This window comes from Hippichthys cyanospilos, chromosome 8 (genome assembly GCF_059441005.1).
Source record: "Hippichthys cyanospilos isolate Australia breed blue-spotted pipefish chromosome 8, RoL_Hcya_1.0, whole genome shotgun sequence".
Lineage (NCBI taxonomy): Eukaryota > Metazoa > Chordata > Actinopteri > Syngnathiformes > Syngnathidae > Hippichthys > Hippichthys cyanospilos.
Genome location: NC_142376.1, coordinates 17,590,925 through 17,618,451, shown reverse-complemented (window position 1 = coordinate 17,618,451; position 27,527 = coordinate 17,590,925). Strand labels below are relative to the sequence as shown.

Genomic DNA, 27,527 nt, shown 5'->3' with positions numbered 1-27,527 from the left:
CTTTATATTAGAGTACGTACAGCATCATGAATATGATGAGCAATGATGTCAGTTGATATTTGAGTCCACCTGTTGTCTAGCATACTTCAGGCCACACTATCTGATTCTTCATCCTAGGTGTTTCATTAACACATTCCCAAACACGCACAGGAAGCATCCGCTCAACTTCTCCGGGGAGGAAACACATGACACTCCTGTCTACAGTATGTATGCAGATTACTTGAACCTGTCATATTACCTTTCAGTTGAACAGTTATTGTGTCTATTTGACATGGCACAACCATTTGCAAACATATTGCACCAGTATAATTCCATGCAATATGGTGTGATAAATATGTGTTAATTTCCTTTATTTTTGCCTGTTTATTGAAATTATCCTGACAGCACTAGTTTGAGTAGATCAATGTTCAAAATGAGCCTTTATTTGTTAATTTATGACAATGGAAAAAATCTTTCTTTGCCACTTTATTAATCTTTTTGGGAAATAAGTAATAGAACAGACACAGACTGTGCTAATAAAAAAACAGAGCATCCTATGTTAAAACAGTTATCAATTACTGTATTCTTTGCACTAATAAGCATACTATAAAGATGATACATTGCCTGTGTACTAATGAATCCCTAATGAATAGTCTGCACAGGGTAAATCACTGCAAAGCACCTGTCTCTGTGTTTGCACTGTGAAGTGGAAATTAGTCCTTTGTGACAAACAATATTTTACTCAGCTTGCAATAGAAGATATCTTGTCATAAAGTTGGCCTCACATTTTGTTTGCATAATGGAGAAGAGTCACGAGAACATCTCTGTCACTGTTGAAACTAAAAGAGTAAATTCATCGGCTTTCTTATGGTTTTATATTCAGGAAGTGATCTGAAACATGTTTGGTCAATATTATCCTTATCTGTAATTGCAATCATATTTTGGAATAATGACAACACATGCACTTGACGATTCAAATCAGCTATACTTTTCTTTAAATTTATTGCATAATAGGCATTTGATTTTTGTGACCAATTGAGATTCTCAGCAGTGTATCTTAGGATAGAGGAGCTCTGTGTTCACAATAGTTCATAACAAACTTTCCTTAGTGGGAGAACACTAAAAAATGTATACATACAAAACAAGAAAAGATTTAGGAGCACTGGATTATGAGTGACTTACCTTCTGCAAGCAGGCGTAGTGCATGCCCAAACTGGGGCTCCAAAGTGTTTTTCTCAGCTACCAGTTCAGGTATGTAATTATTTTGATGCATTATAATCAGTGCAGGTATGCACACAGCAGGTCGTGCAGGCGTCCAATATTTGACTCCTCGATCTTGTTGGCAGCTCTAGACTCGATCACGAGCAGATTCCTCCCAAAAAAAGAGCACTGGTTGGTTTCGTCCTCCAAGGTGTCCGAGATGCTTGCCTGCAAGTGGACTTGTGATTCATAGAAGTGAGCCCATCTCTTAGACCGCTGGCTCGTGCCTCTCCTCCTCTTCAGCTCCGCGCCAGATGCTCACACTCTCTGGGTGCGCACTGCACGCTGTTCCCCGCCCCCCCAAACACTATTGGACACATGCTGGGACTGGGGCTGCTGCAGAACAAAGACATCCCTCCTTCTTCCACATGCAGAACAAAATCTGCAAAACACACACACTGACAACAACAAGGGGGCTGCCACATATTGAGTTTAAAGAATATGTTGATACAGAGAAAAGTCTGAGAGTTCATTTTTTTCCAACTTAATCAATTGGTAAGAATTACCTTCAAGATTTGCGATTGACTTTAACTTGCGTAAACCGAAATGGCTGTAAAAGTTACAGTTATTACCCACATTTTCCCTGCTGGGAGGAAGAAAGAAAAAGAGATGTTTACTGTGCACATAAGAACAAAGTGCAAAAAATATATATTTTTTTCATTTGTATTTCATGGTTTTAGTAGTTGTTTTTATGAGCTCAGGATACCAGGATAATGTGGCCATAATGTGTCATAGAAACTTAACAATGCTCATGATATAAATTTTAACATAAACATCATATACTTGAAGTTGCTAGTGTCAGACATGACATTTGATCCAACAAAGGCAGGGAACAGCCACAGCAACAGTTATTCCCTAAGTACAATTACCTACAAACGCCTGCAGATAGACACAAAAAAACACAAATACAACCAAGCCACTAGGGTCATGACAGTTGTTTTTGTCGCAAAAACACCATAAAGAAACAGATAAAAGTTATGACCTTCAACCTAAAGTGTATTTAGTTTCAAGAGCCATCAAGTAGTTTCCGAGATATGAGCATTTAGAATGGGGTCAACCATTTTGGAACACACTGTATACATATGTGTATGTGTGCTGTGTATCTCTCTCTCTCTCTCTCTCTCTCTCTCTCTCTCTCTCTCTCTCTCTCTCTCTCTCTCTCTCTCTCTATATATATATATATATATATATATATATATATATATATATATATATATATATATATATATATATATATATATATATATATATATATATATATATATATATATATATACTCCTCTCTCTCTCTCTCTCTCTCTCTCTCTCTCGATACACAGTGAGGAACATAATTTACACCCCCTCCTGATTTTGCAAGTTTTCCTTCTTAGAAAATAGGGAGAAGTCTGAAACTGTATCAATCAATCAATCAAATTTTATTTATATAGCCCTAAATCACCGAAGTCTCAAAGGGCTTCACAGAATGAAAAGAGGTCATACAGAGACATCTTTTCAATGTAAGGTACACAACAGCATCCCCTGTCAAAGCTCCCAGAAGGGGAAGGAAAAACTCAAAAACCCCAATTTGGGGAAAATCAGAAACCTCCAGAAGGGACCACAGGTGGGAGGAGCCCCCTTCTAGGCCCACAGGTTGAAGTGGATGCTGCATGTACCGAACACAGAAACAATATAAATTACAGAAAACATATTGTGCTATATAGTGCAGTGATGTCTTGACAGCAGGCAAAGCCATTGGGCAGGAACCATCCCGCATTCCAGCCAGGTGGACCGCAGACGGCTAGACTCCTAACCCGTGATGGTCGACCAGCGCAGGACCCAATGGAGGTGGTCAAGTCAACCCTCACCATCTAGCTAGCCCCCTCTCCCGGCCGGAAGAGGGGGGCAGGAAAAAAGAAGAAAAAGAAGAAGGCTGCAGACAGGCTAATTTAACTAAATGCTTTTGAGTATAGATGTGTTTTTAGTCGGGATTTAAAGATTTCTACCGAGGTGGCTGCGCGAACTTCCATAGGTAGGGCATTCCATAGTACTGGCGCGCGAATGGAAAATGCCCTTGATCCCGCAGACTTCTTTTTAGCCCGTGGGGTCGATAGCAAACCGGCATTTTGCGATCGAAGTTGTCGGGACGGAACATAAGGTGATACTAAGTCGACGAGATAGGAAGGAGCTAAACCGTGTAAAATTTTATAAGTAATTAACAACACCTTAAAATCACATCTCACGTGTATTGGAAGCCAATGCAGGTCAGCTAGAATCGGAGTAATATGATCAAACTTTCTCGTCCTTGTCAATAGTCTCGCCGCTGCATTCTGTACAACTGTAGTTATAGGTACATACATACATACCCCCCCCACACACACACACACACACACATCTTCCACCTTCACCTCACTGGTAACCACCCACCCACCACCCCTTTGAGGTCAATAATGTTACCTGTGCATCCCACAGTCAGAGTGCTTTCTAAAGACACTTGAGACAAAGTAGTAGAACTCCACAAAGCTGGGAAATGCAATGGGGCAATTGGGAAGCAGTTTGGTGAGAATAAAGCCACTGTTGCAACAATTGTTAGAAAATGAAAAAGGCTAAACATGACTGCTAATCTACCACCTTGTAAGATCTGTCGTTATGGAGCAGCACTCATGATGAGAAAAGTGAGGGGACAGCCCAGAACTGCACGGGAAAAGCTGGTCAATGACCTGAAGAGAGCTGCTACTATAATTTCAAAGGATGCTGTCGGTAGAACACTACGACCATGGTTCAAAATCATGCATCACACAGAAGGTTCCCCTGTAAAAGTCTGCACATGTGCAGATCTGTCTAAAGTTTTCCAGAGACCATCTGAATGATCCAGAAGGATCATAGGAGAAAAACATGTGGTCAGATGACTCAAAAATTGAACTTTTTGGTGTAAATTCCACTTTTCGTGTGTGGAAGAAAAAGAAGGATGAGGATCCCTACTGTGAAGTATGGGGGTGGAAACATCATGCTTTGGTGGTGCTTTTAGGTAAAGGGGGCAGGGCGACTGTACTATATTACAGTAAGTAGAGAATTTATGGCGTCAAATATCGTCAGATTTTGAGCAACAATCTCCTTCCTTCAGTCAGAGCATTGAAGGTGAGTCGTGGTTAGATTTTCCAACATGACAATGATTAGAAGCACACAGCCAAGATGACCAAGGAGTGGCTGTGTAAGAAGCAGATCAAGGTTCTAGGTGTCCTAGCCAGTGTCCAGACCTAAAGCCAATAGAAAATCTTTGGAGGGAGCCGAAACGTCATGTTGCTCAGCGACAGACCTGAAACCTTACAGTGTGGAGGAGTGGGCCAAAATCTCTGTTGCAGTATGTTCAAACCTGGTGAAGATCTACTGCAAACAGTTGACCTCTGTAATTGCTAACAAGGCTTCTGTATTAGGTACTAGCAATTATTTTCTTATTGGTGCAAATACTTATGAACCATTGTAATTTACAGATAAATCATGAAAAAAAAACTACGCTTGAAATTTTACAGAACGCATGTTTGTTAGACTAGTATGAGCGTAAATGTGTTTTGGAACAAAAATGAGCACTTACATTTGTTTTTTGAAGTAATTGAGACCTGTCTTAAAAGCTAAAAAAAAAAAAAAAAAGAAAAAAAGATGAACGCATTAAGTTTGTGCTTTATGTCATTTGATTTTGATTGCTAAATGTTAGTCAAATCACTTCTTATAAGTGGCGACCGGCAACATTATCAAGATTTAGCGTATTCATTGTTTAAGCCATGCAAATGTGCCTCCAGTGTGATGATGAGGTCCGAATGGGTTAAATCAGTGGTCCCCAACCTTTTGATCACCACGGACCGGTCAACGCCTTAGATTTATATTGCGGACTGGAGGGGGGGGGGTTAGCACCGTAACTACTGTTCAACAGCTGTTGAGTGAAGCAAACGCTGCACATACCAGATGTCCCAAGTTCTCGCTTCCACCTTTCTACATGCCAGGTGAGTGCTCTTGCTTGGCTTTGTTTTGTATTGAAAGATCAGCTGGCCGTGTTGGATCCCTCCCGGGGACCGCAAAGCGGCCGCTATGATTCATTCCTGATCTCTGCGTGAGCCGTTGAATGTTCCCGAAGTTGATTGGCTGTCGCGACGCGAAACGCGACAAAAGTTAAAAAAATTTAACTTCACGCGAAAGGCGAAATTTTGCTTCTCGTGACCGCGCGTGGCCATTCGCGTTGCTCCATTCACGTCCATCGCGTCGCCCGATGCACACTCCATTGACTACAGTACAAAAGTCTTCGATTTCTCGCCTCGTTCGCATTCGGTGTGCACGCAGCCCACGCGGCCTGGTACCAGTTGATCCACGGATTGGTACCGGTCCGCAGACCGGGGGTTGGGGACTACTGGGTTAATTTACTTGGTTGTCTTAGAGGACATCGAAATGCACGCAAGGAAAATAGAGGCGTTTAGGCTTGTAAATTAACACTGTAACAACATGATTACAAGATCCAAAAAGTTGAATTTCCATAAATATAACTTAAAATAAGAGCATTTCCAGCGACAACAAAAAAGAAATTATGTGAACTTCCGCCATGTTTGTTTTAGCAAAAGCAGTTTCTTTAGATGACACTTAACACATTCAAACTACAGAGATAGAGAAAGTTAAAATGATCATACAAGCCACATATGTTCAAGTGTTAAATATTTGTTGACTAATGGTGCATTGTCAGATTTACCGATTTTGGTTGAGAATGACGTTTTGCTTAAACTTCCTATACAGGCATATGTAGAATGCAGCGTAGCCCACAGTCATTACAGTGAACGTTTTAATTCTACTCTCTGAATGTGTAACAGTTAAGTCCGTTTATTAAATAAAAAGTAATTTTTAACTTGATATTTTGATTATGTTTGTGCGGGGGGGGGGGGGATTTTCAGTCAATTTATTGGCGAAACATTATCTTAATATACTGTACAAGTATATTTGTCGTTGACCGTATTTATGTCGTTATTCACGGCGCTATTGTGTGGCCCTCATTACTTACGATTATTTTTGGTTGTCTTCTGTTGACCTCAAGCGGTCAAAACCAGTACTGCATATACAAATGGTGATATTTTGTTTTTTACCTTCATTCTCTTTACACGTGACCTTATTATCAGTCCATATCTACGTAATGTTATTACACTGTTAAACTTATTTTTTTTCAATACCTTATCGATAAAATAATAATCATAGTAATACTTATTAGTGTATATATATATATATATATATATATATATATATATATATATATATATATATATATATATATATATATATATATATATATATATATATATATATATATATATATGTACACACACACACACACACGCACACACACACGCACACACACACAGTATAATGCTATTGATAGTACGAACTAGACCTCTTCAAATTAGAGTCGAATTAATACATCATTGTGCTACCACGCTGATAATAAGCACTGTTAAACTTATATTTTTTCAATACCTTATCGATAAAATAATAATCATAGTAATACTTATTAGTGTATATATATATATATATATATATATATATATATATATATATATATATATATATATATATACACACACACACACACGCACACACGCACGCACACACGCACGCACACACACACGCACGCACACACACACACACACACACACACACACACACAGTATAATGCTATTGATAGTACGAACTAGACCTCTTCAAATTAGAGTCGAATTAATACATCATTGTGCTACCACGCTGCTAATAAGCAGAAGCAACAAACATCGGCCCTAAATGAAGAAAGAAATTAGTTATGAAGTTAACTCCGTTTAGCAACATGTTGGCATGACAAAGTAAAATAAAAGATTCACCCATTAATCATGTAATTTAGGTGGTGGGAATCTTTTACCGAAAGAAAGGGGAGGGAAGAAAGGGGAACAAAGTTCACTTGTTACGTAAAGCTGATGACAGAACCATTGTGTGAATCAGATCACATATGAAAGGTAAGGCGATGGAAATTATTTGGGAAGGGAAGAAGAAGAACAAATAGTGATTTGCACTAGCCTACTTTGGCTTTGAGAGGAGGTGACGAAAGTAGGTTAGGAGCAGATATTATTCATCAAATTTTTATGACAAATGGGGATGGCTGTGTGTGTAGCGTGGATATTTTCTGTTCGATTCAGGCTCCTGCCTTCCTGTGTGGAGTTCGTATGTTCTCCCCGTGCCCACGTTCCTAAAAATATGCATAGTGTTTTGATCACTTCAAAATGCCCTGAGTTGTGTTTGTGAGTGTGACTAGTCCTTTGTCTTTGTGTGCCCTGCGATTGGCTGGCACTGGGCAAGCCTGCGACCTTTGTAAGGTCAAGCAGGTTGGAAAATGGATGCGTGGACGGCAACAAACCCAAGAAATTGAGATTTATGTTATGACCTTTATAATATTGTAATACACCTTTTTTCCTTCCTGTTGAAAACCTGTCCCCTGTGACAAGGTGATAAAGCTGACACAGCCTGGTCATTGTGTCATGTAGCCACGGAGTTCCATGAGCAACAGTACATGGAGTTAATGGAACATGTATTATTACAGTGAATAATCGTTTTAGTGCATTCGCTTATCTAAGGTGTAGTAGCTTTTCACTAGGGCATAGTGCACATGAATATTTCACAATAGAATAAAGAAAGGATTTTTTTTTTCAAGACTGAAGCACTGTATCCAAGAATAAACTCTCAAAGCACTCTAATTGGGTATAGCTTAGAGTGTTTATAGTGGGAGGAAGCAATGTACTAAAAGTTTGCTAAAACTCAAATAGAAGGAGAGGAACAGGTAAAAGAAGTAGAGGTGAAAGAGGTTGAAGGCAGAGCTACAGAGAGAATAGAAATTTTGTGGTGATAAAATAACATGCATTTTAATACTATCTTTTGCTTGTCGAACCTTAATGAATAAAGTGCATTAAGCCGCATTTGGAGAAATGCAATAGAATGCACTTGGAAGACTTCTTACCTATCCATGACAGGTGTGAAATTCAATGACCTAATGTCTTTGTAGAAAGTGAAAGATGTCAGCCGTCATAGTGGTTCACGGTGGAGCTTGGGCCATTCCGGATGACCTTGCCAAGGCCTCAGTTGAAGGTGTTAAGGCAGCAGCACGTGAAGGCTTTGCTGTGCTGCAAAAAGGAGGGGCGGCGCTGGATGCTGTCGAGTCAGCCGTACGGGCTCTGGAAGATAACACTTTGTTTAACGCAGGTAAGCAAAATAACCCTCATGTGCTGACACATTTGAAGCCATCTGCTGTGGAAAACCAGTGAATCAACCATTTTTAGGGTAGTCCTACTTACTGTACAATAACTTTTTTCATTCATGGAAAAAGTCCTGCTCATTTCCATTAAGGTGCAGCTTTATCAAATGTAAATTCAAAATGGAATCTGAGGTTGTGTTAGTTGTGGTTTGATTGTGCTTGATGTCATTAAAGGTCATGGAGCGACTCTGAATGCGGAAGGGGAAGTAGAGATGGATGCTATCATCATGGATGGAAAGACGCTAGCTTGTGGTGCTGTGTCGGCAGTAAAAAACATCGCTAACCCCGTTTCACTGGCACGGGCAGTGATGGAGAAGGTGCCAGTATCCCTAAATAAGTCTTCCATGATTATAATAGCATCACACCAAGAATATTGATTACTATTAGGAACTGGGACGGACATTTGGTTAAATTTTCTTGAATTATGAATTGTAAAGGACAGCACGTTAACCTTGAGGCTAACACATCTGGCTCACAGTCCTGAGTTACTACTGGGTTTGAATCCCGGTAAATAGATCATCCTGTGCCATGCTTGTTCACAATGTGCCTGTCTAGGTTTTCTAACCCTCTCCATATACTTATGTTTCATCCTAGAGTCCATAAATTAACAAGTTAGGTCAACTGAAGTGTCTGAATTTCTCCATGGGTATGAATTTGACAAAAAGGCAAGACAAAAAGGACAAATCCCCTAGAATATAGATAGAAAAAAAATATTGATATATTATAAATCAATCATATCTGGCTGTTACAAATTATATTTCCTACATTTTTCCATCTGGTAGCCATAGCCACATTTGAAAACAGAGGAGCAAGGAAACCTCTCATACCAGGGGCCATAGCCAGTATGAAATAAAATGGCATTCAATTGCACTTTTCCCAGTGGCTTGCAATCAGCCACATTTTCAGGGATGAGGCTAAATCATTTTCCTTGCCAGTCTGGCCACAGGAGTAACAGGGAATGCCAAAAATACACAACAGGGGCCTTTAGCCATACCCACTAAAGTGCCTAACACTATTTTCCAAATTCTTCCTGGTGAAGTGTTATTGGAAGACACCTGCAACTCTGGTGATAATAAGTGCTTAGAATGAATGGAGATGGATGGATGGATGGATGGATGGATGGATGGATGGATGGATGGATGGATGGATGGATGGATGGATGGATGGATGGATGGATGATGGATGGATGTGGCTTCTTTGAGGAAACTTGCTGTGCCTGAATTGCGCCCTCTGCTGTACATGTGAAGTGGTGAATTGGTGGAATTCATTATGCCTCCATTGCTTTAGGAAATACTGAATCAAGACCGTGTAAATGGAATAATTCGAAATTAAATTTAATTTACACAAACACTAATAAAAATGTAAAAAAAAAAAAGGATTTGCAACGTTGTGCCCTACCCTCGAATATCAATAAATATGAGTGCACTCTATTTACCATTTACAGAATTTAAATTCTCACGCAGTTATCTTATTGATTTGTTTGTTGTTCTCTGTTGTAATGGTGGAAACCCCAGACTGATCACGTCGTGTTGACAGACAGCGGTGCAAACTTATTTGCTAAGAGCATCGGCGTGGCCACAGTGCCTTCTGATATGCTGGTGACCAATTATGAAAAAAAAGAATGGAATAAGCACAAGAAATATGTCACAGGCGTGAAGGAAGACTTTAACACTCAGTGGTAAGACTTTAACTTTAAAATCGCTTACCTACTTGGACAGAAAAATTCCTGTCATGTTCTGTTGGTGCTTGTTGGGTTTTTTGATTGTGTCAATATTGGGGTTTCTGTTCATTTCTGTTTTGGGGTTTCTTTCTCTTTGTTCCTGTTTAGTTTCACTAATGTCTGTACTCATTTAGCATGATATGTTTCCACTTGTCTGTGTGTACCTGTCCTTTGTGTGTCGTCCAATCAGCTTCTCACGCCTTCTGTTTCCGTCCAGCTGTTTTGTGTTTCCTAGTTAGTGTAGAGCACAGGTGTGAAACTCAAGGCCCGGGGGCCAGATCCGGACCACCATATCATTTCACGCGGCCCGCGCAACGCCCATTCCAATTCAAGTTTCCGGTCAAAATATCACATTAGTAAGTCAATTTGAAATTGTTTGGGGGGGAAAAGCAAGCGCTTTTTCCCCTTGTATACGTTAGCAATGTGGCTAACGTTAGCCAGCTACACTAGTTGGAAGTGTGACAGATACACCCAAAATGTATTTGATCACAGTCATCCCGGCCCTCTGACAGAAACTGTAACTGCAACGTGGCCCTCCATAAGAATGAGTTTGACACCCCTGGTGTAGCGTGTATTTAATGGCCAGTTTGCTTTCAGTTGTGTCATTGTTTTTGACTTGTGGTTGTTATCCCAGTGTCGCTTTATGTTAGTAGACTTTTGTGAGTTCTATCCCTTTGTTTTCCTGCGCCATTAGTGGTAAGTTCATTTCTGAGTTTTTGGTTGTAACTTCGTATTCTGTCCGCTTCCTTGGTTTTTGATCATTTTTCTTAATAAACTCTTTTTTGGGGAATTCACCTTGCTTCCGGCTTCTTACATGTGGGTCCACTACCCTCCACGCCTTCACTCACCATGCCCAGACGTAACATTTCCTGTGCCACAACAATTGATGTCTTTGTTACACTTTTTGAAAATCTTCATACAGAGTACATCTGTATATAATGTCGTAAAGTAAAAACTTGGAGGAAACCACAGAAAATCCATATTAAAAAAGCATACGCATGGGGAAAGAGTGTATATCCCACCACAGAAAGGCCAAAACCACTGTACTGCCTTAATAACACTCATTTGTGGAAATGTTTTGTTCGGTCACATACCAATAGTGAATGGTGGATAAGTAAGCTTTTTGGTAAAGTTGCAAAGCCTATTGATGTGCATTTATGTGATCTTGTAAACTCTTAGGGCTCATGATACTGTTGGTGCTGTTGCTGTGGACTGCACTGGTAATGTTGCCTGTGCCACATCTACTGGTGGGATCCGACACAAAATGGTTGGCAGAGTTGGTGACAGTCCTGCTATCGGTGTAGTTTTTTTTTCTTCCATTAACTCGTTTAACTGAAATTTGCTCAAACTTTTATGAATACATAATATGTGTCCTCTAGAATTTTAAAATCAGAACTGTTTTTCACGTTTCAACTGTATTTACATAAGGCTGTGGGGGATATGCAGACAACCTCAGTGGTGCAGTCTCTTGTACTGGCCATGGAGAGTCAATTCTTAAAGTGACACTGGCCAGACTCGTCCTGACACATGTTGAACAAGGTTATATTTCAAACATGAAATTTTTCTATACTTGGCAAAGACATGACAGCTCACTTGTTGTTAACATATTAACTCTTCTTTTTGCACTGATCAGGTAAATCCGTGGAAGAGGCTTCAAACATGTCTCTGCAGTACATGGGAGAACGTGTAAGTGGTGCTGGTGGAGTAATCGTTATCTCCCCAATGGGTCAGTGGGCATCAGCTTTTACCACCCAACGAATGGCTTGGGCAGCTGTGGAAAATGAAGATCTGTACTATGGATTAGAGCCGTCTGAAAAATGTAAAGAGCCTGTGTCCTAATCACAACATTTGAATGGTTCAAGCACTTCATGTAGTAAAGTAGGACTGTTGTACTAATGTATGTATGAAATCCTGCTATCGTCAGATGGAAGAATACCTACACATTTTGTGAAATCTGAACATACGAACTCCCTTAAAACACATTGTTTTCAAGCCTTATGGCCTAATTCACTGAGGCTAGCCAACTTACCTAAATAGGTGGTGGGGGCATAGCTTTATTTTCATATCATAACTTTTCTACCCTCGTGTGTTGTAGCAATAATATGACCACGCAACGCCTCAAAAAAGGGAACAATTCAATTTCCATGGCATTTAAGGGAACAGTTGCTACATTAGTATGTAATGACCTTCCGTCGACTCAAATGGTCTCATTGGTATTTTTGAACGAAAAGTTGATTTCCAGATTTTCTACCATCTGCTCCTTGCTATAATATGTAAAAATTATGTTTAGCGATGTTCTTTGCATAATTGCTTGTAAATATGGGATGTGTGATGTGTGTGAAGTGTTTGGCAGTCACTACTCCTTACTCTGAATTGATGGTAATTTTTCACTTGTAGGTGTTTTTTTTTTTTTTTTTTGGTCTAGTTTTTGTCCTCTTTGATGTTTACATTTTCCTGTGACGTAATTGTGCTTCGCCTTTGATAAAAAGTCCTCGGTCCAATGGGATTTTATTATCTGGTTAAATAAAGGTGTTTTTGCTTGCATGTTTTTTTCGATTATGGTGATGGTGGATTGGTGGGGGTTCGAAGGAAGTTTATCCTCAACGTCATTATCTAACACAAAGTCTATAAAACGTTGGAATGCTAAATGTCGATATTGCTAAAATGAAATAATCACAAAACAAATATATAAATGAGTCTTTTTTTACATTAAGAATAAACGTTGCTCCTATCACAGCTGCTAAGCTACCTGCTGTAAACACAAACCACGTGACTGCCAGATCAGCCGTATTCAGCAGCTTTGCGGCAGCGGGACGAATGACGGCTTAGCCGTAGAGGAAGTTAGTGGAGGCAGCAGTCAGGCAACCGCGTTACTATGTAACCTACACGAATTGGACACATCATTGAACTCAGACAGAGGTAAGGTTCCACGTATTAACGCTCACATATTCTAATTTTAAGTAAGCCGAAGCAGAAATTGATGCTCGTGGGCGTGTTCTCGCAACCCCTGTTAGCATAGCCATAGTCAGGCTACAAACAATCTTAGGCCTTTGCTAGCACGACCTAGTTAGCATGTTTGACATATCTTTCCTCGATCTTGAGATTTTACTTTACTGAACATATTATAACATGGTCTATAGATTGAGCAAGTGGATATATTGTGTATTTATGGTACCGCTGATGGGAAATACGTTTGTATAAAGGTTCGAGACTCGAGGCATAACCAAACTTCCTCCACAGGTCATCGTTAGCTCGCTAACGGAAATGATCCATAGCTGCAGATGGGTATTAGCAAAGTGTGCTAACTAGCAGGCTACTAATTTCTAATACTGTTAGGAAAACAAGTCATGATGCGTGACATTTGACATCATTTTACAAATAAAAATAGTAATTTGCCTCGGGTTTTATCCAATATACCCCCCTTAGCCCCACATACATTTACAGTGTTACCGATCTGGCCTGCTGCAACTTGTGTACACGCTTGTTAAAACTTGGATTACTGATTTGTATATGGTACTGGTAGGAGTTTGTAGTGCCTTACCGATACTTACAAAACGTCCTAGTTGTTGGTGTACCTCTTACACTTGAGACGAAAACCTTGTTGACAACAGGTTGCTAATGGCCAACCGCAAATTTAGGACAATAACGTACTCATAACGTGTGTTTTACTGTAACATTCTAAACCCCCACCAGTTCCCAGTTTACATAATCACTTATGTTGAATTGCTGATTTGATCTTGTTTTTTTTTTTGTTTTTTGTTTTTTTTTAATTATGATGCTTTGATGATGTGCAAATGTTGCTGTAACATCAACACCAGTAATCTAATTGTTGCTTTTTTGCCTGTTTTGTCCCAATGCAGGAAGGTAGCAGCATTCATGGATATTGTGGACACTTTTAACGTTTTAATACCCAGTGACCAGTTAGACGACACCCTTGTCATTGGTCAAAATCTGGAGTGTGAAGCCAGTAATGAGTTTGGGTCAGGACTTTGCCTTGAAGATTCACTCAAGAACATGTTGAGTGACAAAGATCCAATGTTCGGATGTGCAACTTCTCAGTTTAACCTGCTGGATAATGAGGACTCCACTTTTCAAATTTCAGGCTCAGCAGGTACGCTTACTATAAGGTACAAGGAGTACAATATTACAAAAAAATCTAGACACTTTTTTTCCAGGTTTTTATATTTCTCACGATTTTCCTTCTTTTTTTTAACATTTCAAGTCATATTTTCAATACATATGCATTAGCTGTGAATTTCTTGGGAAAAAAGTTTTGGAAGTACTGTACTAAGTTTTGGGAGCTTTTTTTTGGTTTTTCAGGTTAATACCAAGGAACTGAAGCAATGCTTTTTTTTTTCTTTTTTCAAACGCTAATAACATAGCACATAGCTGTTATTATTATTATTATTATTATTATTATTATTAATATTAATGTTATTATTATTATAACAGTTATTAATGTGTAATGCATCAGTGGCCTTTTTTGCTTGCGTTTGAAATGACATGTTTATTTTGAAGTTGGCCTACGTTGTGTGTTGGTGGCGGCATGTTGCAATGTTATGTTGCTGTGGCTTCACTGGCATGTTGGTGCACATCAAATGAACCTAAATTGAGTATAACATTGAAAAAACAAAAATCCTGCACACATCTTTAGATATTCGCATTACCGAAGGATTCGTTTCGTCCCTAGTTGCCAACCCCAGTGGATTGCTATCCTTTCCGCAGTACATGACTGCTCCTCTTACTCTGCAACTTTCACTAGAATTCACACTTTTATTTTCACTGAGCAATCCATAAACCATATGCGATCTGAATCATGGGGATCGTTTCATATGATCACAGATAAAGCCTGACAAAACCTGGCACTCTGACTTGGACTGCCATTCTAATACCATTTGGGACTGTTGAGTGCTTAATTCTCAGTTTATTTGGTACCCAAAGTCCCAAAATAACCGAGAAAACAGCAATGCAGAAGCGCTTTCTACATGCCTTGATATATAAGTATAACTTTATTACACTTTAAAACTGTCTTTCATTGCAGAGCTCAGTGGGGCTTCAACATCCACAGGCCTCAGTGGTGACCTGGTGGTAACAGAACCTAATTCTGCCAAGATCAGGAAACCTTCATGTAGACCCAGGAAACGTCCATGTAATCTGCAATCAGGTACCCACTCAATTAATTTTTTTAATACCCTGTATTTAGGGCTTTACAATTAATTGAATTTTAGTCGCAATCACAATATTGGCCGCTATGCTTAATTAAGCTAATCCTTGGCAAAAATAACATTTAAAAAGCCGGCTATCATACATGTCAAATCAAGCACATTGTCATCTTACCACTGGGGGGTGGGAATCAAACTCTTGATTAAGACTTCATTTAGCTTAAGAAATAGTAAGTGAGCAAATCCTGTAGCGGCTGAGTGTGTGTGGGGGTGGGGAAGCTACACCGAATATTAAGTGCTGCAAAATGCATGTTGGCGAGATTTTGCGCGTCATATTTCCGCATGGAGCGTTCACGCATCAAGCATAAACCAAGTTTAGCAGCAGCCTAAACTGAGAGAGTGGGACGCAATGACGATGCTGAAGTTGGCTTCATGACGCACCCCAAAGTTTTCAACTTTCAATTCCACCGTTGAAATTGAAGCCATTAGACGGCAACATTTCCTCTTTGCTTTTGCTCAAGACTCTGCTTTTCTCACCTTAATATATTATTTACCAGTGTGAAATGGCGTTGAGTTTCTGATTCCTAATATATACCATGCTAGCTGTCAATTATGACCCGTTTTGAAAAATCCGATTGCAAAAAATTGAAATAATTTGGTTTGAAATCACCGAAAATTACATTTTGACTGCTCATTGATTAAAATTGGCTTAAAAGAAAATAATGTCCTTATTTGTAAGTAGGCTTCATTTTTTTCATTGGTTTGCACTCAGCAAGTAAGTTAGCTGTTGCCCTGTGTGCCAAGTTTTTGCCATGTCTTTTAATATTTATTTATTTTAGTTTCTTCTTATTATTATTTGTAAGTATCAAGCCTTGAAGCCTTGGTTTTATACTGCTTGTTTTAAAAAAAGCGCAATCAATTAGACATGTTTGAACAAACGTGAGGAATAATCAGGATTAATAATCATGATTTCAATGTTGACCAAAATAATCGTGATTATTATTTTAGATATAATTGTGCAGCCCAACCTGTATTTCAACAAATATGGGAAATGGAGTAACGTGTTTCTTAATACAGAATCCAGTGATGGCCCAGAGTCTGCTCAAATGACCACAGATGCTGTACCCAGTGGACAACCAGGAACTAAACCTTCCAACTGGCCACAGAAGTCTTTTATAATCAAGAAAGGAGTTAAAGGAGTACAATTAAAGAAAGAACTAACCATGGGTGGACGCATCAATATCAATGATATTGAAGGTGGATTGTGGTTAAGACCTTCTGTTGTGTTGAAACGACTGACTGTCACCATTGGAGGATTCAAGATTGAACTTCTTCCTGGACCATCTTATGTCCATGATGCGGAAACTAACTTTGACAGTAGTTTTTCCTGTGGTGCGGATATTGGGTTTGCCATGTTGTCAAATGATGGTGTGCCTGCACAGAATCCTGTATCTGAGAAAGTCCCAGACCAGGATACAACTCAGAAGATGTGTGTTGATGATGCACCACTGGGTTTGGGTCCATATGTGAACCCCAATGACGTCCAAGCGGCTAACGGGACAGAAATAAAAAAGTGCACTCAAGAAACTAAAAATGACAATCAGACCGCTGTGAAAAAGCAAAACCCTGTCAGTGACAGAAAGTCTGGTGTTAAATCGACACCAAGCAATGGAACTGCTGCAAGTCACAAGGTGGGCAATAAAGAAAAGAACCAGATTCTGGCAAAAAACCAGCACAAGCAACCACTAAATTCCAGTAAGAAAAGTGTTCTTGCAAGTGAACAAAGCAACACGAGTAAAGGGGTTACTATTGCCCAAAATGTTCCATCCAAACTTGTCCATAAAGACGACTTTGACAAATTAAAGTCTCCTAAAGAGAGAAAAAGCAGTGAACATTTAAAAAGACGGGCTGAAAACACCCTGAGTGAGCATGTCCTTAAACATCCAAAGCTACAAACAGACCCCAAAGTAAAGCCTACCTCTCCAGTGAAGAAGACGCCATCCAGTGGGAGCCGTGGAGTTGATCACAGTTCAACCAAACCATCTAATCTGTTCAACACCTTGAAAACAGAAGCTTCAAACTCCATGCATGTCTCTCGTCCGAGTCATTCCTCCAAAACAACTGAAGACATAGGGCAGGAGAAGCCCAAAATGAAGAAGCCCGAAAAGATTCTACAAAAGCAAAGAAGTAAAACGGCCAGAAGCATCTCTGTGGAGGAGCCGCAGCTGTTTATTCCAGACAACGCTCCTGCAATAAAGAAAGAAAGTGTTGAGCAACAGCAGCAGGAGCAACCTGCCAACAATGAGTCTGTGTGGGATGGAAACAACTGCTGTGGTCAGTGCAAGAAACACCACAACAACATGTAAGTATTTTCTCTGGTAAACAAGTGTTATACTTAGTGTCAGCTTCTTTACAGTCACCCATCCAAAATGATACAACTTAGTTATACAAAAGGGTATTTAGGAATTTTGTTGTAGGGTGATTGAAGTTGGAAAAAAAACCCAAAAGAATGTTTTATAGAGATCTAAATGCTATTTAACTATTATTAGCAGTCGAGAGGGCTGATGACTGAGTCAGTATTAAGTTTCAGTAAAAGAAAAAAAACAGTCGTGAATAAAACAAAAACAAAAAAAATTCAAATTCTTTGTTGAAATTTCTTTATATATTTTTCTGATTTTTATAATGCTGAATTTATTTATTTTCATTTTGGACAACAAAACATTCAGGGAGTTTAGATAAAAAAAACTTCAAGTAAATAGCTCTCTATAGTGTTTCACAGTAAATCAAGTTCTCTAAAATGTGAAAATAATAGAAATGTTAAAATTTGTTTTTTCTTTGTTGTTATTTCAAAGAAAATGTACATAGTGTTCCCATGGTCAGCAGAATCTTTTAAAAAGATTCTCTGAGGTTAACAATTTTATAATGATTTATTAGATAACTGATATTTTAAAAAAGGCCAATTGTAGTGTTTGTCAAAATATCAAATATTGGTGGCAATAGTCGGCCTGGCTGATTGCCTTTTCCACCCCTAGTTTTAGTACCAAAAACTATAACATCAAAATGTAGGTAATAAGGAAAAGAAGCTAGTTAGTTTATGCCTGTTTAGCACACAGTTCAAAGAAAATTGACTTATTTTTTTTTTCTGCCCCACTTCCAGGTTCATGGTAGGCTGTGGCCGTTGTGATGACTGGTTCCATGGTGACTGTGTGGGTCTTGACCTGCTCAAAGTACGTGAGATGGAGGAGGAGGACCAGATGTACGTATGCTTAAAGTGCTGTGAGGAAGAGAGCAAAAAGGTGGAGCCTGAAACCCTGGCACCTGCTCCCGAAATAAAGACCGAAGCCGCTGCTCCTAAGCAGGCTCCCAAACCAGGAGCCGCTGAGGAACCAACATCAGGGGGGGCTCGATCTTTGAAGAAGGTTTGTCATTTTTGCATTTGTCTTCCTAAAGATGTTTAATAAATGTATGTTTAGTTTTAATTATAGAGGGTGTTCCGCTATGTGTGTTCCCCAGCTAAATGATGCTGTGATATTAACCATAATCAGTGTTTCCATTGCACAAGGGTTTGTCTTTTTATCATTATTTTTTTTCTTTCTCTTTTTCTTTTTACATTTTTTGCTATTACTTTCCCTGGACGCTGATGAGTTGCACATGGGTATACGCTTACTGTAGTTTGTTTACTTGCCAACATTTGTAGCTTCCCACAAAAATTAAGACATTAGACTCCCCCATTTAATTTGTACAAAATTGACGGCCGACCCATGTAAATAAACCCACTTGTGCACCTGCCCAGTATAATGACAAATTCAGCCACTACAAATGGGTGTTTACAGTGTAACTGTTGTGGTTGTTGTTTGCAGTTGTGTTGTTTCGACTTTTTGACACTCGATTCTGTGTAGTATCGTCCGAAATCAATACCGACCTATTTCAGTTTTTGCTCTTGTTGTTAATACTAACGAACTGCACACTCACTTGGATGTGCTCAAGCAATGCTCTCTCTCTCGCTGTGTGTGTGTGTGTGTGTGGGTGTAGAGTGTGTGATATCATGAGTCCACTAAATCTGTTACTTACCTGGCAGGACTGACAATAAATGCAATCAAACTCTTTTTAAAACAAAATACTTGGCTTTCAAAGGCTAAAATATTGAAATTTGCATGCTATTCCAACATTATAAGGTGTATCTGAGATAAAAACAGCTCTGATTAACAGCATGGTGTGCTCCAACTAAAAAAGGAACCAAAGCCACAGATAAACACTGGCAACAGGTAGCCTATGTCTATGTCAGTGTAATTGAGTCTTTATTAGAGTCCTAATAGCAGTTGAACGCGAATACAGATCAAGCTTTTATGCCGCGGGCATGTTTCCGGGAATAACTTGGCTGTCACTGCTTTTCCGGTACGTCATACTGTCGTTGATCTTTACCAGTTGTTGCGGCGTTTGTCTTGGAATATTTTTGCTGATGTGCACGCATGTATCTGGATAGCCTGGGCAAGATAAAAAAAATACATTGTTTGAACTGAGATACTTCTATTCCTGGAGGGCTAGTTTCAGTGCTAGACTTGATATTTTACAGGAGCCATAACGAGCCAGTATCACATTGTTCTCAAAGAATAGGGGCATGGAGGATAGAGGCAGGTTATAGAGCACAATCATTTTGGTAAGGTTTTCTAACATTTTTCTTGAGCTCTCACCAGTTTGTTCCTATGATCCGGTGATTCCGCTAGCTTGTAGTCTCCGCCCCACATTCTCTTGTTTGTCTGAGTTTTGTCTTCAAATGTTTTATTGTGTTTGAGGCAGTGGACCTGGCTGTTTTATCTCCACCTCACGCAACCTTCGCACTGCAAAGCTTGTAGATTGCTATGGTACTCTCTGGAGTGTCTATGCTGATATGCTTTCAAATCAAGGCAGTTATGTGTTAGTACCTACCGATGCCAATTTGAATGCCGTATCGGTATCAGAACAACACTAGTTTGCAATGGTGTAAAACTGCTCAGATTTTTATAAAAGATGTTTTATCTCTCGCTCTCGTAGCTGAATTAAGGCAGTAAAATATAAGGCACGTATTTATTTTTATTTTTTTAATGCCTGTGAAAATTTTCTAGCACCCAAGTCATTACATTTTCACGGCATTAAATTGATTATGACCAATTAAATGACCTGAGCATTATTATTATTATTATTCTTGGATGCTGTGCTATTCTACACTTCTGCAAAGTACAAAAACAACTGTTATGAGCTAGAATTAAATTTGGAGCATGCAGGAGAGCACAAAGCACCCCCAAGGCCAAACCATTCCCATTTTATAATCATTGTAAGGAGAAGAGTCATTTCATCGTCTTTGTATTTGTTATGCTAATTTGTTTTCGAATCAGATTTGGAAAATGTTCCTAAGTAACTTATTCCTCTCTTCTGAAATAGGAACAAGGTAGAAGATTGTCTGCTGATGTCAAAGAAACTCATCATAAAATAGGTATTTGTCATAGTATTTTGAAATGTAAATTCTCTGAATACAGTGATGTGAGTTGGCCTGTTTTGCTGGAAAAAAAAAGGTCAAATATCATATTTGATATCTTTTAATAATATTATTTAATTATGGATATTTAAACATGCAATGAGAACTGAAAATGTTGTGTATGAACCTTTATTTTTTGATAAGCATTTGAAATTCAAATTGGCGTCAATGTTTGAATTTACACCTTTTTAATTGAATCCATAGCTTTGTTTGAGATACGTTTGTTTTCTTTATTTTTATTTGTAAAATATATTAATTTGTGACGTGAGCTCCTTGCTACTTCTTCTGTCCTCACAGGCATTCATCTGAAACTTGAGGCAAAAAGTAAAAGTTTATCTTTCACTTCAAAAAAGCCGGCATCTATAGAGCAGATCAGGCGCAGTGTTCGCGATTCTCTGAAAGACATCCTTACACAGAGGTAGAAAAGTTCCCCAAATTTACATTACACGGCCTTTTCGTCAAACACCTTTGAAAAGCTGTTTTGTAAAGGTAACTGAATGTGTGACATGCTGCATTTTAGGTTGAAGGAGTCTGATTTGAACATCCCAGTGGAGAAAGCTTGTGAAGTTGCCAAGAAGATTGAGAGAGAACTTTTCCACATGTATAAAGATACTGAAAACAAATACAAGAACAAGTATCGAAGCTTGATGTTTAACCTCAAAGATACTAAAAATAATGTGAGTGCAGTCGGGAGAGTCTCCAAATGAGACCAAACGTGATGTAAAGTCATTGCAGTTTAAGTACAATTCAAAAGTAATCTCTCTTATTTTACTACTCAGGTTCTGTTTAGGAAGGTTCTGAAGGGAGAAATATCTCCTGCTAATCTAATTCGAATGAGTCCTGAGGAACTGGCTTCCAAGGAACTGGCTGCTTGGCGGCAAAGAGAGAACAGACACGTGAGTGATATTCGAAAGGCGCGAATCTTCAACTGCGTTTGATGATTTTTAATGCGTTTTCTTACAGACAATTGAAATGATTGAAAAAGAGCAACGAGAGGTTGAGCGGCGTCCAATTACCAAGATCACACACAAAGGGGAGATCGAGATTGAAAGTGAAGAACCAGGGAAAGTACCTGAACCTGTGGAGATAGAGGTAAATAAGGGGCCATGACCTGTTTGTTACACTCGCATGGAAAGGTGCCGCTCATTTGTAGACTCTTCTTTCTTCACAGATTGAATCACCAGTCAAAGTCCCAGAAGTGCCAGTAGAATCTCTGATTGCATCGGAGAAACCCGCAGAAAGCGCTGAGACTGAGACAGACACCACCAGCAAACACAAGTCTCACTTATTTGACCTCAATTGCAAGATCTGTACAGGTGACTTACTGTACAACAACTTGTGTCTTTTACACCTGGTGCCTTGGTGACTGACTTTCTTTTCTTACCAATTAAGGTCGAATGGCACCACCAGTAAAAGAGACTACCACCAAAGTGGTCAAAGTTGCTACTACTGTGGCAAAGCGGCCGTCTGCCAAAAGTGAGGAAGCCGGCACACCGGCGCAGTCAGCTGTTGAGGATGACCTGCACCTTACGGTCTTAGAAGAGAGCTTTCAGAAGGCTCACAGCAGCTACGATCAAAAGTGAGCAGTTGTGTCTGATATGTTGTTTTTTTTGCAGCTTACTGTCGAATTAGTGCCTAAAGTCTTAATCTCACTATTTTAGGTCTGATCAGACCGCTGGCCGAGACGATGACGCGTCGTTCCTCTCCAAGCTCAAGTCCTTGTGGCGAGGTTTCCTCACTATGCACTCTGTAGCTAAACTTGTCACAAAAGCTTTCCCTGTTTCCGGCATTTTCGACAGTTTGACTCAGGTACGTCACCTTTTTTTAACGGAACCCTCACCACACATATACGATGGCCTAGACTTACGTTGTTCAAGTCCACTTTGAAATGTAAATCTACTTTGTAATAATGATCTTGAATCATATGCCTCCTACTGAAATTGCTCCAATTTACATAAGCTTGAGTTTTAGTCCACTCTTCCTGCATAAGTTTACAGTCAGCACTTACTTTTTACAAGTCACTCAGAAAATGGACAACGGCAGCTGTGGTGTGATTGGCTGCAGCAGCTGAGGAGGACTCATGCATTATACACAATATGAGAGGAGGCGCCTGCTGCACAGTGCAGTTGCCCGTTAAGGCAGACAATGCGGAAGGGGAAAGAACTTGCCTGTTTTGACAGCTTTGGATGGTTTTAAATATATTGCCAATCCGATTACCGGCACATGCCTATTTGGTCAATAATTTACATGTACAGTTGCAACGTTTTCACAGTATTATACTGATATTGCAGCCCCCAGTACTGCCCAATACCAGCAGGAATGACGTACTGTAATTTTTCAGACTACAAGGCACACTTAAAATGGTTTAACTTGACCAAAAATCAACAGTGCGCCTTATAATCAGGTGGATCCTATGTATTGATGTTAAATCGACTTGAATAAACCTGGTGCACCTTATAACTCGGTGCGCCCTATACTGTATATGTAATTTTTACCCAAATTACACCTCTTGAGGCTGTGCCTTATAATCCGGGATGCCTGTTAGTCCGAAAAATACAGCATGCTTTGTTTTGTATGAAATTTTAGAAGAGAATTAAGTGATACGTTACTATGAAAATAACAAAAGCAAGAGTCGGCAACAGGAGGCATGAAAACATATAACCCACTTATTCCAAACATTTGGGTTACATCTGTTCAACTTCAAACATGGTACTGTAAAGCACTTGAATAAATTGGAGGGGGTTGTTGGTATCGGACCGATATCCAATACCAATATCGGCTCGGGACTCTATTTAATACCTTTTTTATACACGCGTTTTTCCGGGCGCTGTTGATTACAAGATCACATGTCCTCAATGCTCAGTTAATGAACAATCAGAGCCCACCTGTTTTCTGGGTTTGGTCATGCGATGTAGAGAGGCTGATCCGTGAGCACCTTTTGATGTCATTTTTTTGTTCACGGCAAGTGGCAAAATGTCTTCAAAGGTATTAATTGTACAAACAACAATTTGGTTATCAAATTAATAACAAAATATGAATCTTTTACTCATGAAACATTTTTTTCTTACAGTGCTGTCTTTTTTAATTATTCATTATTTCTTTATTTATTTTACAACATTCAGAGCAGAACCTTCTAACGCGGTGGTGATTACAATGTAATCATGTGAATCATTTAACCAAATCGGCTAAAGAATTTCAACTTTTGGAATTGCACAAATAGAACCCAGAACTAAATCCAGTTGAAAATCTGAGGCAGATACCTAAAGGGTCTGTACATAAGAAAACTAATACAGTAAGATGTCAACATATGCAACACACATATATATATATATATATATATATATATATATATTATTATTTTTTTTTTTCCTCCATAGGATCTTCCTGACAGCATTCAGGTTGGTGGAAGGATAAGTCCGCAGACTGTGTGGGACTATCTGGAGAAGATCCGTGCTACAGGAACTAAAGTAATATTTTGTCTTTTTACCCAGAGCCTTCAATACAGCACATTGATCATTGTTTTACTGACAAACTGTTTTTCTTGTAGGAAGTTTGCCTGATTCGCTTCTCCCCGGTAACTGAAGAAGATGAGATCTCCTATACGCTTCTGTATGCTTACTTCAGCAGTAGAAGACGTTTCGGCGTGGTGTCAAACAACCGCAAGCAAGTGAAGGACATGTATCTCATTCCTTTGGGTGCTTCCGAAAAAGTGCCCCATCAGCTTGTGCCTTTTGATGGACCAGGTGACTGAAACTTGCAGATTCCTCTCCGTAACGAACTAAGATGTTCTCATAGCATGACACATATGTCATTTTCATGCTGTTTGGCAGGTCTGGAAAATAACCGAGGCAATCTTCTGTTGGGGCTCATCATTCGCCAGAGGCCGAAAAGAGATTATGTTCCCGTCGACGCCAACGAAACAACGAGGATGTCTCCGGAAGTCAAGTCCGTCCCAGTTTCCGTCCAAGAAACTCATGTGGAAGAGGAAGAAGCTGAGAAGCGTTTCCTGGCCTCCTTGACTACTCCCAACAAAAGCAAGAAGGATAAACTACTTGAGACTACTGCAACTGAAGAGGAGCCCCTCACAGAGTCTTTTGAAGAACCATCTGCAGCGGGAAACAGCAGCCAGGAATCCCACAAGCCTCTGCGCTTTCTTCCAGGCGTGTTACTCGGCTGGGGCGGAGAACTCCCGCCGCTGCCAGATTTTGGAGAAAAGCCCCTTGGTGACAATCACAAGGCCCAAGCGCCTCAGAAGACAGAGGCGCCATCCAGCTCAGGAAGCGCCAAGGGTCCAGCTGCCGTCGCCGTTGCGGCTCTGCCTCGAGAACGCTTTGTCATTAAGAAGAAAGAAGTCAAAGCCGTCCGAGCTGAACCGCGGACATCCAGCCAGACGGAGGCTGTGAGCACATCGCTGGAAAAGGATGCTGAGGCTGCACCCCAAGCGACCTCCGTCTGCCTGAGAGATAAGCCTCCAGATGTTTCCACAGAAGCTTTCTTGGAAAGTCTGGCTTCGCTTCAAAAAGAGAGTGAAAGGAGCAGCGTCGATACCCCCAAGAAAGATGACGTCGCTCCTCTCGCTGATTCCGACAAGGAAAAATTGCAGTCGCAGGTAGCGCCAGAGCACAGCAATACCTCCAAAGCTCTCAGTGGGATCTTGAAAAAGATTTCCACCTATTCGAGCGCCACAGAAAACAAAGCCCGCGAAAGCAGCCAAATTGCCCCCGATGACGCTAAGGACGGTGCGGTGTTGAGCGGCAGTAAGATCAGCCCGGTTACCACGTTTCATCAGGGCTTGTTACAGATCTCCCAGGCCAAACACAAACAGAAAGAACAAAACCAATCTGCCGGTCCGTCGTTACCCGGCGACCGCGAAGATTGCGCTGGAGCCCGGCCGAGCGGCGCGCCAACTCGAGCGGGAAACCCTTCTGAGATTCAACAAGGCGCGGGGGCGGCGCCGGCTCTCCCGGCGTGCAACAGCGCCGCACCTTTCAGCCAGCGCCAAGCCCCGGGACTCGGCGGCAACCGCGACCCATCGGTTCCCGACAGCTTCCGCGACCCGGACGACAGGGACGGGACCCAGGAGAACGCTTCACCCGCGACGCGACCCGAGAGTCCGGTCCAGACAGGCGAGCGGCCCCCGTTGCAGGCCAAAGAGGAAGCTCGGGAGGAGCTCTACACTTACTGTCACCCGTGGGAGGAGAGGCAGCGGTGCAGCGAGGAGAGGGATCACCACGAGAGGCACGGCGAGCGCAGAGACTCTCGGCACGGCAAGAAGAGCCGCCACCACGACAGGGAGCACGGCAGGAAGCACGAGCACGGCCACAGAGACAAGATTAGACACCACAGACACTCTGAGGAGCACTACGGTGAGAGGCGGAAAGAGCGATACTATAGCGAGGACTACAGCGGTCGCCACAAAGAACGCCACCGACATAGGCGGGACTCGGACCATGACAGCGGGCGGAGGGGCTCAAAGGACAGCTACTCTTAATGGTTTTTATTTGATTTTTTTTTAAGAGAAAAGGTTCCCGCGATACGAGTTTGGTGCTCTCAGAATCTCCCAATGAAACCACTTCATCTTGTCATCGAGCCACGTCCCTCCCGAGACGCCGAGTTTTTTCTTTTTCTGGCACGTCATAATTAGTTTTCATTTTGCCACACCTTGTGAAAATAACAACGTGGCAACAACAGTACAATTTTGGGGGGGAGGGGTTTCCTCTGTACCAGCTAATCCACTTACCATTTCTGTTCCAACGTGAGCTTTTCTTGCTGAGGTCTTACTAAGAAGTTGACTAGCGAATAGATCGTTTCCCCCGTATTTCGGAAAAGGAGCCATTTTCATTTTTAAAAGTATTTTACCCGCTGCATCATCTTTTCGAGCTCCTGCTTTTATTATGCTCAAGGACATTAGGTCACACTGTTTTGGAACTAAACTTACATTTGCTACAGAAACAAACTTTATGGAGGCAGCCACTGAGCAGCACCTTGTGTTCCCATGTTGCTTCCTTTTAAATTGCTTTCAAGATTTTATTGTCTTACTTTCTACTGGAAAAGCGTTGTACATTTTGGCTTGTAATATACCTTAGAAATGAAGTGTGCCTTTGCACGTGTGTATGTACAGTTGGTAATAAAGTTTTTTTTTTTTTAATTGTTAAAAAAAAACATGACATTTCTGTGTACAGTAAATACCGTATATTAAAGATACAGTCATTTAAACATTGCTGTACTCTTATTAACTATGGTACATGGAACCGATAGTTTTATCTTGACAGAGATCCATGTATGGGATGAAACTACAGCGTTTTGAAAAATCCTCATCTGAAGATATTTTTTTTTGGTATATAAAATATTAGGATTAGTTTGATAACCCTTGTATTGAGCTGTTTATTTTCTCAGAAATAAACATTTTTATTTTTAAACTGCCTATACATGGTAGTTTGAAAAGAAGTACATATTTTGAATGATTTTTTTTAGATGACCATTTATAGTAAGATGGTTTAATGGTCATTTATGATGGTGCTTTTTTTTTTTTTTAGTACTGACCATTTTTAAAAATGGAAATTGCCATGTAAGGTGTTTTAAAAGATTAGCTTGTATAGTTTAAAAAAAAAAAGA

The 27,527-nt window shown here is 40.2% G+C and overlaps 3 protein-coding genes across 8 annotated transcripts in view; 2 read left to right on the top strand and 1 right to left on the bottom strand.

Annotated features, from left to right (window-relative positions):
- Window positions 1-2,183, bottom strand: part of khdrbs2 (KH domain containing, RNA binding, signal transduction associated 2) — a 63,982-nt gene extending 61,799 nt beyond the window's left edge. For 3 of the 5 annotated variants that reach the window (XR_015866347.1, XR_015866349.1, XM_088420950.1), the window contains exon 1: window positions 1,162-2,182. Coding sequence is in view for 1 of the 5 variants with exons in the window: in XM_088420950.1 (XP_088277076.1) it covers window positions 1,162-1,252 (91 nt within the window). In the remaining 4 variants the exon portion in view is untranslated. Of the gene's footprint in view, window positions 1-1,161 lie in introns of all 5 variants that reach the window. The other 2 variants (XR_015866348.1, XR_015866350.1) reach the window with 2 other exon arrangements.
- On the top strand, window positions 107-12,623 carry LOC148420358 (isoaspartyl peptidase/L-asparaginase). Of its 2 annotated transcripts, none has more exons than XM_088420952.1 (7): window positions 107-203; window positions 8,270-8,466; window positions 8,693-8,835; window positions 10,033-10,196; window positions 11,418-11,536; window positions 11,667-11,777; window positions 11,872-12,623. In XM_088420952.1, the coding sequence occupies exons 2-7, from the start codon at window positions 8,280-8,282 to the stop codon at window positions 12,075-12,077; spliced, it is 930 nt and encodes a 309-aa protein (XP_088277078.1). In that variant the 5' UTR covers window positions 107-203; window positions 8,270-8,279; the 3' UTR covers window positions 12,078-12,623. The 2 variants fall into 2 exon arrangements, with proteins under 2 accessions (XP_088277078.1, XP_088277077.1); XM_088420951.1 differs by lacking the exon at window positions 107-203 and adding an exon at window positions 7,197-7,229.
- A 422-nt stretch (window positions 12,624-13,045) lies between these two features.
- phf3 (PHD finger protein 3) lies at window positions 13,046-27,131 on the top strand. Its single transcript, XM_088420948.1, has 16 exons — window positions 13,046-13,157; window positions 14,099-14,349; window positions 15,280-15,402; window positions 16,478-17,762; window positions 18,558-18,819; window positions 20,819-20,870; window positions 21,210-21,330; window positions 21,433-21,589; window positions 21,692-21,808; window positions 21,876-22,004; window positions 22,084-22,228; window positions 22,305-22,491; window positions 22,574-22,721; window positions 24,290-24,379; window positions 24,460-24,655; window positions 24,743-27,131. The coding sequence occupies exons 2-16, from the start codon at window positions 14,115-14,117 to the stop codon at window positions 26,401-26,403; spliced, it is 4,908 nt and encodes a 1,635-aa protein (XP_088277074.1). The 5' UTR covers window positions 13,046-13,157; window positions 14,099-14,114; the 3' UTR covers window positions 26,404-27,131.
- The last annotated feature ends 396 nt before the right edge of the window (window positions 27,132-27,527 follow it).